The sequence below is a fragment of the Brienomyrus brachyistius genome, chromosome 6 (assembly GCF_023856365.1).
Source record: "Brienomyrus brachyistius isolate T26 chromosome 6, BBRACH_0.4, whole genome shotgun sequence".
Classification (NCBI taxonomy): domain Eukaryota; kingdom Metazoa; phylum Chordata; class Actinopteri; order Osteoglossiformes; family Mormyridae; genus Brienomyrus; species Brienomyrus brachyistius.
Window position 1 is genome coordinate 12,094,259 of NC_064538.1, and position 16,329 is coordinate 12,110,587.

Sequence of the window (16,329 nt, forward strand, 5' to 3'; positions counted from 1 at the left end):
CTGCAATCTGCCGCATTCGTTTTAATGTTTAATACGGACGCATAAATGATCCGAGCTCGAAATAATTGATTAAGGCTGTTGTAAGCATCCGTCTGAAATACTTTAGTCATCAGAATATACGCGTGGTTATGATGTCGATCACCCTTGATTTCTTACATTTATTTTGCGTTCGCCATATACAGGAGGGATCCGGAAAGGAAATACTCAGTGTAAATATATCAGGTCTGGAAAAAATCCCAGTTATCACTTTCTTACTTTTCACACTACCTACCGTGGCTATCTAAATAAAAACAACAATTAGGATGTTTCAGGGAATATGCCTACGCTGTGCTGTATAACATGCATTTAATATTTTTAGTACGAAATTAGGTACTTGGCATATAAAACATTTTTGACGCCTGAGTGCACAAACAGCCTCCATTTAGTGTTGTTTATGCTCCCGAAAATAAAGCCGGCGACACTATTGATCTGGATGGACTGTGTTTGGCGTTGTCCGCTGACCTCGACGCTAGGGGGCGCATACCATTCCAGGTCCACTTCCCTTACACGTGTAGATTTATTTCAAGATGGCTGCGCCTAGTAACTCGTGAACTACGCACAGGATTAAGGTGTAAGTATACAGTTCAATAAAGCCACATAATTTAGGATTTTGTTGAAGTCATGTTAAAGTTAGCTTTTTAGCTTGTTGCTTTCATGTTTTTGAATTAGAGGAACGGGTTTATCTGGCTAGAAGTCTGTCCTGCTTCGTGCGGATGTGTTCAAAGTAGACCGGCTCTAATTAACTAGCTTTCTGATATATTTGTCAGTGACTGACTAGTAATTAGTTACCCGCGAAACTGTAGTATGTAGTAATATTTTACAAGAAGACGGCATCATTGCGACTTAGAGATATTTGGATTTGTGTGGATTATAAACCCTTGCAGAACGAAAGTACTAGAAGATTGGTCTTGAGTTGAATATCGTTTAATATCTCACTTACTGTGAATTATATGTATGGGTATGTTAAACGTTTCGCTCCGATGTGTGTTTGGCTGCGTTTAAACAAGAATTCTGCATTTTTTGGACTGTGATAGCATGTCCGGAGAAAGGGAAAGTCAACTGAATGTGGAATTCGAGATGGCAGAAGGCATGGTAATCGATCAAGGTGAAGAGATGGCGAAGACCACACCTGAGGAGGATGTAGGTGACTGTGATGGTGATGATGATAAAGAGACTGAAGAAATATGTGTTGTTGATGGAGATGGCAGTAAGAAAAAGAAACCTACGAGCAAGAAGATCGTACCAGGCATTTTATATCTGGGCCACATCCCACCCAGACTAAAACCAAGTCATTTGCGGAACATGTTAGGGGTCTACGGAGAGATTGGACGGATATTTCTCCAGCCTGAAGGTGAGAACGTTACTTCTATAAAGTTTTTTCAGTGTGGTTTCTTGAATCTATGTTGGTGAGGTGGCATTGTAAAAATGCATCTTGATATTTTTATGACAGACGTTTTTTCATATTTGTTAGACCATTCAGTACGTCGGAAGAAGAAGAAAGCTGGTTCTAAGGGCCACGACTTCACTGAGGGCTGGGTGGAGTTTAAGGACAAGCTTGTTGCCAAGAGAGTAGCAGCCAGTTTGCACAACACCCCCATGGCCGTCCGAAAGAAGAGCCACTTCGCTTCTGACCTGTGGTGCATCAAGGTGTATTACTGCTTCTTTCTGCTCATTTAATGTGTCTGCAGTGTTTAGATTTTCTCTCAACAACTAACACTAAATATAATTGGCTATTAAAGATGGTAAGGTAGGACAAATAGGAATTACTGTTGTAATATGAAAACCCAAAAAAGAAATCCATATTCGAACTGCCTGTGCTGGGAAGGGTTGTGGAGGGACCTTGAGCACAGCCTACAAAAATGGTAATCCAAGATTCTTTTTGTATTTTAGCAATAATCAATTAAAAGGGCAACTAAAATCACCTCTGAGGATGGAAAACGGTCCTTTGATTTAGTTAATTTTGATCTTGTTTCTAACTTGTGTTGTGTTTACACTCAGTACCTCCACCAGTTCTACTGGTGCCACCTGAGCGAGCGACTGGCCTATGAGCAGACCGTGAGGCATCAGCGCTTGCGCACCGAAATCTCGCAGGCCAAGCGCGAGACCAACTTCTACCTGGCCAATGTGGAGAAGAGTCAGAACTTAGAGAGGCTGCGGAAGAAGAGGGAGAAGAGTGGGGAGGAGGCGGTGGAGAAGACCTGGGACTTCACCCAACGGCGCACTGAGGAGGAGATCCAGCAGAGCCGCCTGCGTAAATACGCCATGTCGAAGAAGAGCCTTCAGAAAGCACAGGATAAGGCCCGCGCCATCCAGGAGAAGGCCCAGTCCAACGTCTCCCTGCTGGCCAAGATCTTCAACAGCCAGTCAGCTGACAGCTGATACGGCTAAGACCGAAGACGCACATGGCAGTCGCACAGACTATGGGAGGGTGGGCGGATCACGATACCCCATATATCCATGATTCCGATTCTGCTTCCTGTCATGCAGAGAGGGAAGAACCTTTTCAAGGTTCAATGAACCCCGGGTTACTCAGATGATAGCGCAGTTTTATCGTCAGCATATTGTAAGAGTTACGGTGACTGGTTAAATTACGTAGGACGGTGGCCACTGCTAGAACTAAGGTATCAGAATAAGATGGATGCAGCAAATGGGACCTTAATGTGTTGGACCATCGGGCTGGATGCTGCTAAGGAGTGTGCACTCATTGTATTTTGATTCATTATAATGCCTTTGTATATTCAGCAGTGGTTCTCAAACTCGGTTCTCAGGCCCCACTGCCCTGCTTGTTTTCCAGCTATCCCTGCCCTACACACTGCTGATTGACTAAACACACCTGATCCAGGTAATCAGAAGCTGAAAGACAGCTGGGACTTGTGTGTGGGGCAGGGATAGCTGGAAAACAAGCAGGGCAGTGGGGCCCGAGGACCGACTTTGAGAACCACTGATATACAGTGATGTTTCCCAGCCTAGTCCTCAAAGAATCTCAGATGGACCACGTTTTTACTCCTGTGGACTGTCTGGCAGGAAGCTGGGAGGCAGAAAAAACATAGCTTGTCTGGAGGTCCCCGAGGACCGGGTTGGGAAACACTGATATGGTGCATACTATTAGACCCAAGGTCTCAGGCCTTTATGCTAATTCTTATGCTAGTTTTTTGTTTAAACCAACCCCTTGGATAAATTATGAAATAAGAAAATGTTGCATCTGTCAGGTCCCTAAGGTGCAGATCATAGAGCACAAATGTTACATGTACATTTGAGGGAACGAAAATTAAATATTTGTGTATTGAAAAAGAATGTGGATACTAAGTTAAAGGTCTTTCCCCCCCTCAGACTAATAATACAATGCTACCCTTGAAAGAACATAGAAATTTAAGTAGCGGGCAATGATATTTGGACTGTCGACAGTAGAATTTTGCCTGTATTACGAGCTCATCCAGCACATGAAGATGACACCAGGTTCACAGCCACAGCAGTTGTTTAGTATGTCGGGTTTTGTCTTTGTTCCCGAAACACAACTGACCATTGTTATTACTATTGTTTTGAGCAGATGGCAAATTGAAATATGAACGAACTTTGAAAGAAAAACATGTTATTGGAAAAAATAAAAAATGCATGTTAAATTATGGATGATGTGATGCAGAGTCTATAGAGGAAAAACTGCTTACCTTGAATGAGGTGCATATCCATCACGGGGAACTTCAGCATGCAAGTCATTTAAAATAATCCGTAATCTACAGCCCTTCTTGCGCTAGTTTTTAAAATGTGCCTCGGGCAATCGGATCGCAAGTGGACAGCGCTAAATACAAGCGCAAACGACCACCAAGAAACATGATGATCCACTTAAACTACTTGGCGAGGTGGTCTGGGATGACCACATCTTTTGTAATGTGAATCCTAATGAGTCCTGATGCATTTCAAACAAGAAGTTCACAATAATTATGAGCAGAGCAGTAATGAAATCTGAACACAAGTGGTCAGCTAGACGCCTTAGAGACCAATGATAGACACAGGCGTAAATAGCGGTTCTGGGTTGACCGTTCATGGTCTGTTCACCCAATATGATCTGTTCATTTTAAAACAAACTGTAAATAAGGCCTCAATGGTATGTAGCCTGAACAAGTGGGCACAGTTGTTTGTAGTGGGTCATGGGGCCCACAACATGGGGGGGCGGGGGGGACAGAGAGACTGGGGCTTGGAACAGATCCCAGGCAGCATGGGGAACAAAGAAGGGGACAACTCACAAACACGGGGGGGGGGGGGGCATGCAAATACCACAAACATAGCTTATATACGGTGAGCTTCAAACCCCCAGTCTTGAAGGTTCAGTGGAAATCCCTAAGATATCTTGTTGCATTGTATGGTATATCATACTAATTTAATTGTAGCTAAGTTTTAACAATTGTTTCAGAAAAATGCATCGCAAGTACTGATAAATTAATGTGCATTAACCTTGTCTTTTGCCTCAAACATCACAAAAATAAACAACACTTCTGTTTTCATTAACACTTTTTATGGACATTTAGTAAAAACTAATGCACATTTCACATTATTATGCAGTTTTTATTCATCATTTTATTGTTCTTTCACTTTAGGCAAAACTAATATGGTGTGAATCACCAGATCTAACAAGGTCTTTCAAACACCAGTACAGGACAATTTCAAGTATCTTGCTTCCTAACCCAAGAAAATGGACTTCTCCAGGCCGTCCTCTACCTTGGTGTATTCCAGGTGGGCTTTGAAGTAATGGCTCTCATAACGGGGGCTGGTACGCACGTACTCCAGGTACTCTGGGGTCCCAGGACAGATGACATTGTCTGCCAGCAGCACAGTGCCTCTCCTAAGCAGTCCACATTCCTGGAAAAGAGACCAGTATGCACACCCTGGATTAACAAAGTCTACGGAGCTCTTCATATTTTGCTTTTTGCCGTGAGATTTTTCTTACACATGGGTAGTTTTGTGTACCTCTAATAGTTTGATGTCAAGAAGATATCGATCCTTCCAGTGATCCAGGAAAACAAAGTCAAACTGTTTGATGCCAAATTTTTGCTTCATCTGCGGGATCAGATCTCCTGAGGACCCCACCACGAGCTCCACCTGCAACACCAGAAACAACACGTCAGTATTAAGGCTTCACCTCTGCAGCTTAACAGCTCGGTGACTGAGGCACGTTCCTTCCCCACCCCCCTAACCTTATCCTGAAGGCCTGCCCATGCGATGACCTGATGGGCCACAACTGCATAATCAGGGTTGAACTCCAGGGTGATGAGGCGTGTTTCAGGGGGCAGCAGACGAGCGATGCGCACGGTGGAGTATCCACAGTAAGTTCCGAGTTCCAGAGCGGTGCTGGGATTCACCTCACTGACCACAGAGTCCAGGATGGCACCTGCACACACACAGGGTAACCACTTCACACGAGCTTATATAAGAACTGTCTCCTTACTGCTAGCGTTTCCTCGACTACGGCAAATTTCCAATGGAGGCGTTTAAGTACCTCGGGGTTTTGTTCACAAGTGAGTGAAGAAGGGAGCAGCAGATCCACAGACGGATTGGTGCAGCATCGGAAGTAAACCAGACGCTGTACCATTCTATCATGGTAAAGGGAGAGCTGAGCCGGAAGGCAAAGCTTTTGATTTACTGGTCGATCTACGTTCCTACCGTCATCTGTGGTCACGAGCTTTGGGTTGTGACAAAAAGAAGGATATGGATACAAGTGTCAGACAGGAGCTTCCTTTGCGGAGTGCCTGGATCAGAGCTCGGACATTTGGGAGGAAACCCCGGGGCAGACGCAGGAGACGCTGGATAGGTTACGTCACTCGGATGGCCTGGGAACGCCTTGCTATTCTCCGGTGGAGCTGGAGGTGAATTTAATATTTTTTTTTACCCCCAACTTATAACATTTTAATGAGTATAAAATATTACACTTCGTCTACCTCATCAAGTTTGAAATCCATTGTTAATAAATGTATAAATGAAATATACCTGACAGTGAATATGTGTTTTATATAGCTAATGTTGGAAAATCTTAATCTTACAGTAATCGGCCATTTTATCATAACTGCTGAGTCTCTGATCATGTTTCTCTCAGACCTGATGAAGTCAGAAGCACCATCAGTAATTCTGTTGGACTCATCACACACTGACGTGTTGTGTCAGATTTCACCGAGCATGATTAATATACAGAATGTGATGTCGTATGCTAAAGGCTATATTATAACCAAATTCAAATCGCTGATCCCTTGCAAACGACGTGATTAGATACAGTTATACTCAGTAAATATATTGGTATTAAATTTCTAATACTCTTCAGAAAAATTGACATGTCTAGATTAGTAATTCTGCAGGCTATAATATTAATGACTGTGGCATCTAGATGAAATACTTGTAGCGGTCCAGAACTGCTATCATTTTTATGTAACTTTATGCAATTTTTCATTTTCATAATGTGTGTTCTCAACAGATTATACATGAGACTTGAGAAACCTCATATAAGAAGCAGGTTTTAAAAACTCCTTAAATGGAGGGCTGAACAGAACGGGATGCAGTGGTGACATTGACAGGAGTGTTTTGATTGGTCAACCGGTTGGGTTTGTGCTCTCATGCAAAGGCCGCACCGGCCTCGTGGGCAGGAGGATTCCTTCGCTTCACATCCAGCAAAGAGTAACACGATGTGACTGGGCTGCTTCAGAGCAGACTGGGAGGAGCGGCATTTAAGAAACCAAGCAAATGAGGGGAAAAAAAAGAGAATTTACACAGAGAAAAGGGGGAGAGGCCATCCTGCGTACACAGGAGGAAAAACACAGGGGCCACGATACCTTTCTCATCGCCCACGTTCATGGCCCACTCTTTGTGCCGGCAGAAGTAGTCAATCGCAGAGATGACACTCTGGGGGTCCCCTCGAGTAGCTTTTTTCTGAATGGCCTTCAGGAGGCGCTAGAAAGTTAATCAAGTTTTGAGAGTGAGATTGCTCTAGAGATGCTTTCAGGTTACTGAGATGACAAAATGAAAAAATCTCATTGAATTTTGGGGAAAATGCGAAAGCTGTGCCAAAAAATATTAACCATGAAACTTAAAAAAATAAAAATAAAAAATTTAAGTATTACAATTTTAAGAGATGTTTTATACACAATGCTTGTTTTAAAATACATCTTCTGCTTCTAGTTCCAGCTTCACTGGCATTTTTTGTTGCTGCATCATAGTAGGTGATTGTAAGATTACTCCACATATTGTAGGATGTAGAAATTTCAAAGCCCAATGAAAACCTCACTGAAATGAGTTATTGTTGTGCAGTGAAAACAGGAAAGGTGGCATGTCTAGGGTAGTGCCAAGGGTTATGGGGAGCAAAACATTATGAAGCTGTATGGGTGTGTGGGGAGGGGGGGCTCACCTGAGGTCGTGTGGACCAGGTTAGGGCATTGAGAATCCGTTGCAGAATAAAGTCATGCCACAGCAGAGTAAACCAGGGGCTGTCTTCCACTGCTGCTGGTATAAGCCAGCCACACAGCACATACAGGATAGCTGCACCCCCTCCACACAGAGACAGGAAGTAGAGCCACATGCTGACCGGAAGAGGGAAGCAGATTATTTCAGGGTGCTTAGCAACGGCAGCCTGAGCAGAGAGGCTGGATTACATCACATGACTTGAGTTACATAACATGCTGTTGAAAGCATCAATGCGCCAATGACCCATTTCAAATTCAACATATGGGTGCAGCTTTCTCAGAGCTCTCACGAGGGCAGAAAAGCATATGTGTTTCTAATACACAATGCACATTTTCCACTATCAAAACTTACTATTAAAGAATCTTGATTACAAATGTTTCATCATCAATAACAGTACATAATTCACTGACACTTAGATCTGACCTTGGAGCCAGCATATTGACAATAATTCACACGTGTTTTGCTAAATCATTTATGTTTATCTACAAGAACAGGATACCTAAGGGTTGACCAAAACATGTTTTTGTCTGGGAAAAAAACTGAAAAAGATCCACCGAATACTTTGAGGTACTCCACTAATAAGAATACACTATATACATTCCCCGTCCAGGAAATAAGATTATAGAAAGGGATGGATTTAGTACTTTAAAATAATACTTATATAAAAAGAAACACTACAAAAATCCACTTGAAACTTGGGAATTGCAGTATAACTGTGAAATAGTTCATTGTATATATTAAAAAAGCAACATTACTGCAAAACAGCAAACGATCAACTACAGCAACAACTTGCAGTAAAAACTGTACACATTGATGAATGAGCTACACAGCCACACAAATGCCTTACATTTCATAAGCAAATGCAAAATCATATACATTACCTTGGACTGACATACTGTACACACTGCACTGACACTCATTCTGTAATAGGATGGCTGTCTCTCTCTCTCTCTTTGTGTGTTGTTCTTATTTCTGTTATTACTATAACTTATGCTGTGAAACAGAGATCGAGCTGCTAAACTGTTTAGTCACTGTTTCTGTAATAGTGACAATAAAGATCTTTCTTATCTTATCTAATTCATTATTACCAGTTATGAACTTCTGAACCTCTTCTCTCTTTATCCGTGACAACTTATATGACATTATATTTGTAAGGTTGCCACCTCAGTCCTATAAAATCCTGGACACCGAGTCATTGCCCAAACACACTGCACATGGCAACACCATTCCAAAAGTCTATGCGATAAGGAAATAGATAGGATGTCCATCATCTCCCAGAATTAAATTGATTGTTTCCAGGACAGACAACCAAAATCCAGGGTGGTCTGGGAAAGTCCTGGAAGGGTGGAAACCCTATATACTTGATTGGTTAAAGATAGAGGTGTAGCTGACAGGCAGAAACGGTGAGAGGAACGCAATAAAAATAGTGAAAAAATAAATTATTTCCTTGAAAAGGTATCCTTAGCAAAAAGTACAAATTCTTCCAAATTCCACTAAAGTTCCCCTACTGTGAATGAAGACCATTACTAGCCACTTCTGGTGATTGTTCACCTCGTTGCAGTCAAGTAGCTTCTGCAAAGTTTATATAATGCAATGATCAGTTGCTCTTATTTTGAAAAATCTGACTAGATATGCTTGTTTAAAGCCTTCTATAGCCTACCATTTGACATGCAGCATGCCACTTATGACTATTCATGAAAGGTATCCTCTCTTTCTTTTCATTGCACCTTTTGTGCTACATTAATGAGATGCGTATTTAAAATCCGCAGATAAAACGGCTCCTTTCCCTCTTTTGCTTGCATGAATTCAGAAAACGGGCATCGCGTTGTAATCCCCACCCCCTCACTTACACACACTCCGTCACTCTATTCACTCTCCATGAATACACTAAAAATGCTGAAAAAGCAGACCCGATAATCTTTCTACGAGTATACTAAAATGCCGAAAAAAGCAGACCCGATAGTCTCTCCACGAGTATACTAAAAAATGCCGGAAAAAAAGCAGACCCGACATCCTCTCCATGAATACAAAAGGGGAAGAAAACAGCAGGAAAAAACAAGGAAAGGTTCATTAAACTAGTTAAATGGCCCTTAATCTTCAACTAAGAAATGCGACCAATTTCGGTTTGTTATGCAACTGAGCATGAAAGACCGAAAAGAGAAGTTGAGGGATCCCTTCAACTCCACATGTTCCTGGTGCTTTAGTGCTCCGTGACATCGACACTTCCGTGAAGCGAGGCGTTCCCCTTCTGAGTCTCCGCGTTTCACTGCTATTTTCAATACTTAACACCACATTTAAAAAATCACGTGTCTATTCTACACTTACTGCAGATCAGGAAAAAAGTAACGTAAGAAAATCAAAATGGAATATTGACTGACAGCATGGCCAACTTTGGTCAGCTGGCTGAAGTTAGATTTTCAATTCGAGATAAGACTGCACACACATCTACACATGCATTTATATGTATGTAACAGTTTTATTACCTTGTAAAAATACCCCAAAGCTTTTGACGTAGCCAGTTGTTGGTTTATAATGGAATAATATAGATTTGGTGCAATATTTCACGCGTGAGAGAATCAAAGCGTGAGAGTCGGTAGCCGTGTGCCATACAAGAATCAACAGATAACATAAGTTACTCAACACGGTGACAGTACTGTACACAAATAGCCCACTTGTATGTTTGTAATGTCTAACACTGCCATGCTCGTCCGCACAAGGCAACTGCATCAAAAATGAGTTATGCCACTCTTGCATTAGGTTTAATATTTGCTGAATGGGTGTTTTGCATTGCAAACGGCAGTGCTTCTCGTCCCCCTGAATCATCTCCCATTAGCTTGGATGTTCTTGTACTTAGAATTAGATTAGATGCTAGACAGGAATCCAGTCACAGGTACTCTGTGGACTAAGCTATAGAGACACAGTACTCCAAGTTTACGTTCCTTCGTCTTAAAAGGCTCACAAAAGGCTCAATCCTCATGGCTTTAAGTCCACCTCAGAGTTTCAACATTAATAAGTAAATCCTATCGCACAAGTAAGCACGCTGAAAACGTCCAGACCGCCGGGTTGCCACATGAAAATAAAATCCCATTGTCTCATTTCGGACCAAGGTAGGATTACAAACATGTCACATGGCAAAGGTTAACACAACACGACCACTCATTCTATACTCTATAGGGCAAGGTTAGGCAACTGGAAGCAGTAGGCCTCTCCACCCTCACTCTCACACCGGCCAGCTCGTTGTGCCAATATTAAAAGTATGTTTCAAAATTAACAAAATAAAACACTGACATTAATTCTAGCACACCATGCCGCCTTAATACTAGGAGAATCTAGAAGCAGGTACCTGAAGAATTGCAAAACAAGAAAGAGGAACCGAATATCCGAGTGAAACGAGTATCCGGTACGTTCTTTTCGAATCCGACTGCTTTCCGATTATCATTGACGAATATCCGTGTGTCTTCTGTTCTTCTTTCCGTTTTCTGTGTGTGCAGTACTTTGTGTGGATGTCCAGAATATAGCCTGAGCAGGGATTTTAAACGGCCAGCAATTGTCTCTTTAACTGTATCATATTCTGCCCGGCCAATAAAAATAAGTTTAGCAAGGCGGAACTAATGTGTTCATTAATGGAAGAAACGGGCAGTGAACGATCACACGCAGTTGCCGAATGTTACTTTTCCATTAGACGTCTCAGAATAACATCTCAGAAAAAAGTAACATAAAGCTACCGCTTTCAAGAACAGAGAGAATATTTTTTTCATCGAAAGACGAAATAGTTGTTTGTCTCATCTGTAAAGAGACTGTCGAAGTTATGAAAGAATGTAATATGAAAAGACATTACGAAACTATGCATGCGGAGTCATATAGGAGATTCTCCGGAGGCCAACTACTAAAAAACCTGTAGTAACTGTTCTATTCTCCCAGCACCGGCTTTTAATCCGAGCCAAGGAGTCAAAAGGAAACGTTACTAAGCATGGGACCTGTACAACGAAGTAGGATTTCCTGCTTAGTCGGATAACTTGTCCGATTTAAGGTGCTCCATTTTAAATGGACTTTATCTTCGTTCACTTAGATTTAGCCCAGACTACCTTAAATGTGACAAGTTATCCGGCAAAGCAAGAGATACTGTGGCCTGTACTACGAAGCGGGATTACTGTTTTATCGGGGTAACTTGCCAGATTTAAGGTAGTCTGGGCAAAATGTAAGTGAAGTCGTACTAAGCGGAATAGGTGCACAGAAATTAAAATACATTAAATACAGTTTATTGGTAAGTAGATTATGTTTTTTTCTAATTTTTAACCCATATAGTATAGTATATTTGAATAGTCGTCCCGTGGGTATTTATTAATCAACTTTGGTCTTCTTAAAGTTTGGACACTCCTGGGCCCTGTCTTAGACCGTATTACGGTAATACGGTATATCGCAGCAAACTTAGATACCGTCCAAAACTACTTAGACGGCTTGTTTACTTTGCGTAGTTCACGTTGCGTTTACTCTTTCTCCCTTGTGTGGATTTGAACAGTTTTCTCTGTTTATATCAGATTTACTTTTACTGTCTAATACAGGCATATGTTTGGCTATGTAACTGTGTTATTTTATTTTATATTGACTCGGGATGTTCTTCAGCCAAACACCAGACAGCTGTGGGGCTCAGTTGTAAAGCTATTACATTACAAAATAAATACAATGTAAAAATGTTGCATTACAGCTTTAATATTGCTGACTGGCCCTATCGGAGCTGTTTATAAATATTATGGCCAGACCGAAATCTAAAGTTGCCCATCCCTGTTTTATGGAGACCAGGACACCCTGTAATCAAAGAGGCAGACAGAGATTCACGGCACAGCTTTTGAGCATTGGTGCTGCCTGAGCAGTGTTTTCAGGCTTTCAGTGAAGATTCTACCATGTGCAGAGTGCAAATCGGATAATAAGGAGACAATAAAAGAGTGACAGATGGAAGAGCCTTAAGCACCCCAGTTTATTACCTATTACTGTAGAGTAATCAGATTCGTTTGGTTACTGGTCTCCATGAATATGTTGACTATGTTTATTGGTTGAAATTTATGATTTTAAATAGTACATTTGTTTAAAAGGCTTTTTAATAAAAAATGCTGGTGCCACTTTACAATAAGGCTATCCATATAAAGGGTTTATGAATGGTTGATAATATGGTTATTAATTAGGTTGAAACACTTTGTAAATTATTAATAGACAATTTTAAACAATTTATATCGCAGTTTTCTTTTTATTAGTGAGTTACTACCATTTACAAGTGGCAAAAGGGAGCCTTATTGTAAAGTGGCACCAGAATGTCTTCCTTGTCTTAGATAAGGTGCAATGAGATTCATGGGAATTTACCTTTTTTTAATTTATAAGCACTATCCACATAAAATTTAAGGAGGTGGAAAAGCTTGATTTGTGACGGAAAATAACCAAGCCGGTGCACGACCACACTTTCCTCTCGTAACATTCACAGCTGCACAAAAATGAAATGTCTCGCACACGGAAACAAAAGCTTCAGATCCACTGTGCCAAAGAGACTTTTCACAATGAGAGAAAGAGACATTAAAGGCAGGGTGCAGACGTCTTACATTTAACTGCAGGTGTGTCCAGTCCAAGCAGTGTGGCAACGCTCCTCTTCTTCCTGCTCACTCTCACTCCGTCTCCCTCCTCTCTCCTTGTCTCCTCTCACCCAAATGCTCCCTCTCTTTCTCACTTAATCTCACGCACATTCACACACTCTCACAGGAGCTGCAGCTGTCTCCTGCTCCCTGTCATGATCTCGCCACTGCACCTTCCTCTCTCTCTCACCCCTGATTTGTTTTCATCGCAAGCAGAAATGAAACTGAAGTGGGAAGTGGCACCACATGCACGCACATGTACGGAGAAATACAGGAGAGAGGGCGATCGCTCCAGCAGTCACGGTTGTTTTCAATCCTTCTTTAGCCAATTGTACAATAATCCTTTTTCCTCTCTCCCTGGTTACCCCTCCCCCAGCTCTCGTCCTGCATACACAAACTGGTTCGTACAGTTCACCAAGGCAGCAAGCTCGCACATGAATTTTCCACATTCCCATTAATTGTTTCAGTACACGCAGTGAACGTGTATATTGCGTTATATATTATTTCATTATACATAATTCATGCAAGTATATAATATAAAAATGTTAATGTTGATTACCATACTAGATCGCACCACAGGTGCAAGTGTAGGTGTGAGAATTCACTCCTATGTGTCTCCAACTGAAGAAAAACAATGCATGCTTCACTCACAGAGACTCCAGTAGCTCACAATATGGCCATGATGGGGTATTCTGAATGCATTCAGCATAGAGTAGCATGCATGACTTTGCACAGTGTGCCTGTGAGTTGCAAACTGTCACTTCCATACATATGCACACATGCCAACATATACACAACAAAACTTATATGGTGGATTTAAACCTGATAGGTATCTGTTTACTTCTGTCGTTACAGGACAAACTTATTGTGCTGTAAATAAACAGGGTTTTCATGTTTCTTGTCCTGGTGATGAATAAATGTGTTACACTTCAACACACAAATACTGTTTGTCTTGTATGTTTCATCTGAACTACAGATTCCGCTGGGTTTTTAGCTGTCAGCAGGCAACCATTCATAATCGGCGACAGATATTTCAGTGACAGATACAGTATGGTGTTATATTCAGCGCAGACTCACGCCAAGTCCTACTCATTCTGTCATTAGCTGTTTGTGAGGAATGACTCATTTTGGTCCTATAATGTGAAACAAAGTACCCAGAACAATGGTGGGCTGTCTAGGCACACATGGTGTGGTTACAAATGAAGCTTGTTGAAACATCTCACATATTTATCCACAGCAGTCTCCTCAACATTGCTAACAGCGGCCACTAGTGGCCTCTGGTTGTACTTTCTGTTACAGGACAGTAAGTGAACAGTTTTCAACAGTAGGGTCCAAACAGGTATTTAACATAATTTTTAAAGAGGTCATTCATCTAGTCATATTCTGTAACTGCTGGTGTATGGAGAAGGCTTGCATCCATAGTTTTTTTGCAGTGTTGTCCTATGGTCTGATGAGATCCCTCCCTATTATTTGAAACAGGATCTACATGAGAGTAGCGTCACAAGATTTTATGATTAATTAGTTAACTATTGCTGACATGCCATTGACAAATTGATATACATATAATAAATAGAATTATGCCATTAATCTTTTGTATTTATCTCCCCAAGTAACATCCTGTGACTGTTCTGTAGGGAAAAAATGGGTTCCCTGGTGACATGTCCCCAGCCCTCACCCCCCCCCTTTCTGCTAAGCAAAATTTTAAAAGCCTAAATACCCTCTCCTGGTTCTGTGTGGCTCACTACCCCAAGTTCAATGGTGCAAACAGACTGGTGTCCACACTCCCCTACGTACCAAGAACTCTTCCCTGATCACATTCCTTAAGCCCTTTTACGCCCCATGTAATCTTGTTCTAAAATTATAAGGTTGGGGAGGGGCAAGATTACCATAGTCTTCACACAATACTTCTGTCCCATGTAAATGAGAGGAATTTGCTGCCGCCTGGAGTCTTGAAATGATATCCTTCTGTACACACTTAACCCCTACTTATTTACCCATTTTGCCTGCCCAGTCTTGTAACAAGCTTACTCATGCTCTATATTTAAGTCCAGAGGAAAAACCTCTTTAATCTCTCCTACACTTTAAGGTGTTGAGTGGAAGGTGGATTTTATCCTTAGAACAGATTGAAAGCTGATTAGTCAATATTGTCACCGTAACATTACAGATAATCACCCCTATTATCTGGTGTTGCCTCTCTTTGGTCGCCCTCTAAGTTGTGTTCTCTCTGTCACCTTTTTATTATGGTGCCTTGAGAATGTTCACCTGGGTTTATTCCGTATTGTACCTGGTTAATTCTCCTTAAGTAATGTAGCTAATTATGAATGCAGTACTCAGCCTCTTTTCTTCTCCATTCTCTGCAGACTCCCATCCAGGGCAATCTGAGCAAACAGGTCATCAACTGGTTAAAGACAGCTGGCCTGCAGCAGCACCTAGACAATGGAACCAGTTGTTGGTATCACGCAATGTACTGACACAGTTGTCTATATTGGCCTGTGGTTTATTCACTGATCCTTACATTGCACAATCTCCACTTTCCCACATTTGCTGTCTTCTATCATGAGGTGATTTTTATAAAGCTTCATTTGTTATTTGTACATCCTGTGGACATTATACCCAATAATATCCAGTAGTTTGCATTCTATGAACAAGCTTATGAATAAATTTTAGCTTTCTTATTATATTTTATTTATTTATTTAGAAGTTTTTCAGAAATCGCTTAAAAGCACTCAGCGGCATGTTTATAAATATGCGCTTTACTAATTGATTAAAGTGTAGCGATAGAAAGTAAAGACATGAAACAGTGTTTGCTCACTCTTTTACACAGGCACATTTGATATTATAGCATTGTGTTAAAATTAGACAAAGTCTCAGGTTGCTTGCTTAACAGTTTCACAGGCAGATTTAATCAAATAGAAGAGCAATATTTGCTCTTGGAATCTACCTAAGCACCAACGCAGGTGTGCAAACAGCACTATCAGCATCAGCACCACTACAATCAGGAAGCAAGTTCCACCTGCAGAGATTCACTTAATGGTGAATATGTAACCTCCTTGCCCATCACAAAGACTGTATCAGGATCTGCCCTTATCCAGGGTTGTCCTTTACAGCTAGTGTAAGAACAAGAGTCATACATAAATGCTTCAGTCTACTTTCCAACATCCTTGAGCTTGTTACCGTAAAGAACATTACAGTGAGTATAAAGTGTGCTGTTATACAAGGGCCATTTAGACAT

The 16,329-nt window shown here is 41.3% G+C and overlaps 2 protein-coding genes across 3 annotated transcripts; one reads left to right on the forward strand and one right to left on the reverse strand.

Moving 5' to 3' along the window:
* The first annotated feature begins 463 nt into the window (after positions 1-463).
* Positions 464-3,664, forward strand: abt1 (activator of basal transcription 1). Its single transcript, XM_049017709.1, has 4 exons — positions 464-610; positions 1,074-1,390; positions 1,511-1,686; positions 2,038-3,664. Exons 2-4 carry the CDS (start codon positions 1,075-1,077, stop codon positions 2,416-2,418), a joined length of 873 nt encoding a protein of 290 aa, XP_048873666.1. The 5' UTR covers positions 464-610; position 1,074; the 3' UTR covers positions 2,419-3,664.
* A 914-nt stretch (positions 3,665-4,578) lies between these two features.
* On the reverse strand, positions 4,579-13,418 carry comta (catechol-O-methyltransferase a). Of its 2 annotated transcripts, none has more exons than XM_049017671.1 (6): positions 13,068-13,418; positions 7,424-7,595; positions 6,852-6,969; positions 5,229-5,422; positions 5,002-5,133; positions 4,579-4,893 (listed from the first exon to the last, which is right to left on the reverse strand). In XM_049017671.1, the coding sequence occupies exons 2-6, from the start codon at positions 7,592-7,594 to the stop codon at positions 4,714-4,716; spliced, it is 795 nt and encodes a 264-aa protein (XP_048873628.1). In that variant the 5' UTR covers position 7,595; positions 13,068-13,418; the 3' UTR covers positions 4,579-4,713. The 2 variants fall into 2 exon arrangements, with proteins under 2 accessions (XP_048873628.1, XP_048873629.1); XM_049017672.1 differs by lacking the exon at positions 13,068-13,418 and adding an exon at positions 10,823-10,953.
* Positions 13,419-16,329: the final 2,911 nt, after the last annotated feature.

Coding starts and splice junctions, on each gene's coding strand:
- abt1 (XM_049017709.1), top strand. CDS start 1,075: ATGTCCGGAGAAAGGGAAAGTCAACTGAATGTGGAATTCGAGATGGCA. Junction 1,391..1,510: donor GATATTTCTCCAGCCTGAAG/GTGAGAACGTTA, acceptor CATATTTGTTAG/ACCATTCAGTACGTCGGAAG. Junction 1,687..2,037: donor CTGACCTGTGGTGCATCAAG/GTGTATTACTGC, acceptor GTTTACACTCAG/TACCTCCACCAGTTCTACTG.
- comta (XM_049017671.1), bottom strand. CDS start 7,594: ATGTGGCTCTACTTCCTGTCTCTGTGTGGAGGGGGTGCAGCTATCCTG. Junction 5,423..6,851: donor GAACGTGGGCGATGAGAAAG/GTATCGTGGCCC, acceptor GTGTGTGTGCAG/GTGCCATCCTGGACTCTGTG. Junction 5,134..5,228: donor GGGCAGGCCTTCAGGATAAG/GTTAGGGGGGTG, acceptor CTGGTGTTGCAG/GTGGAGCTCGTGGTGGGGTC.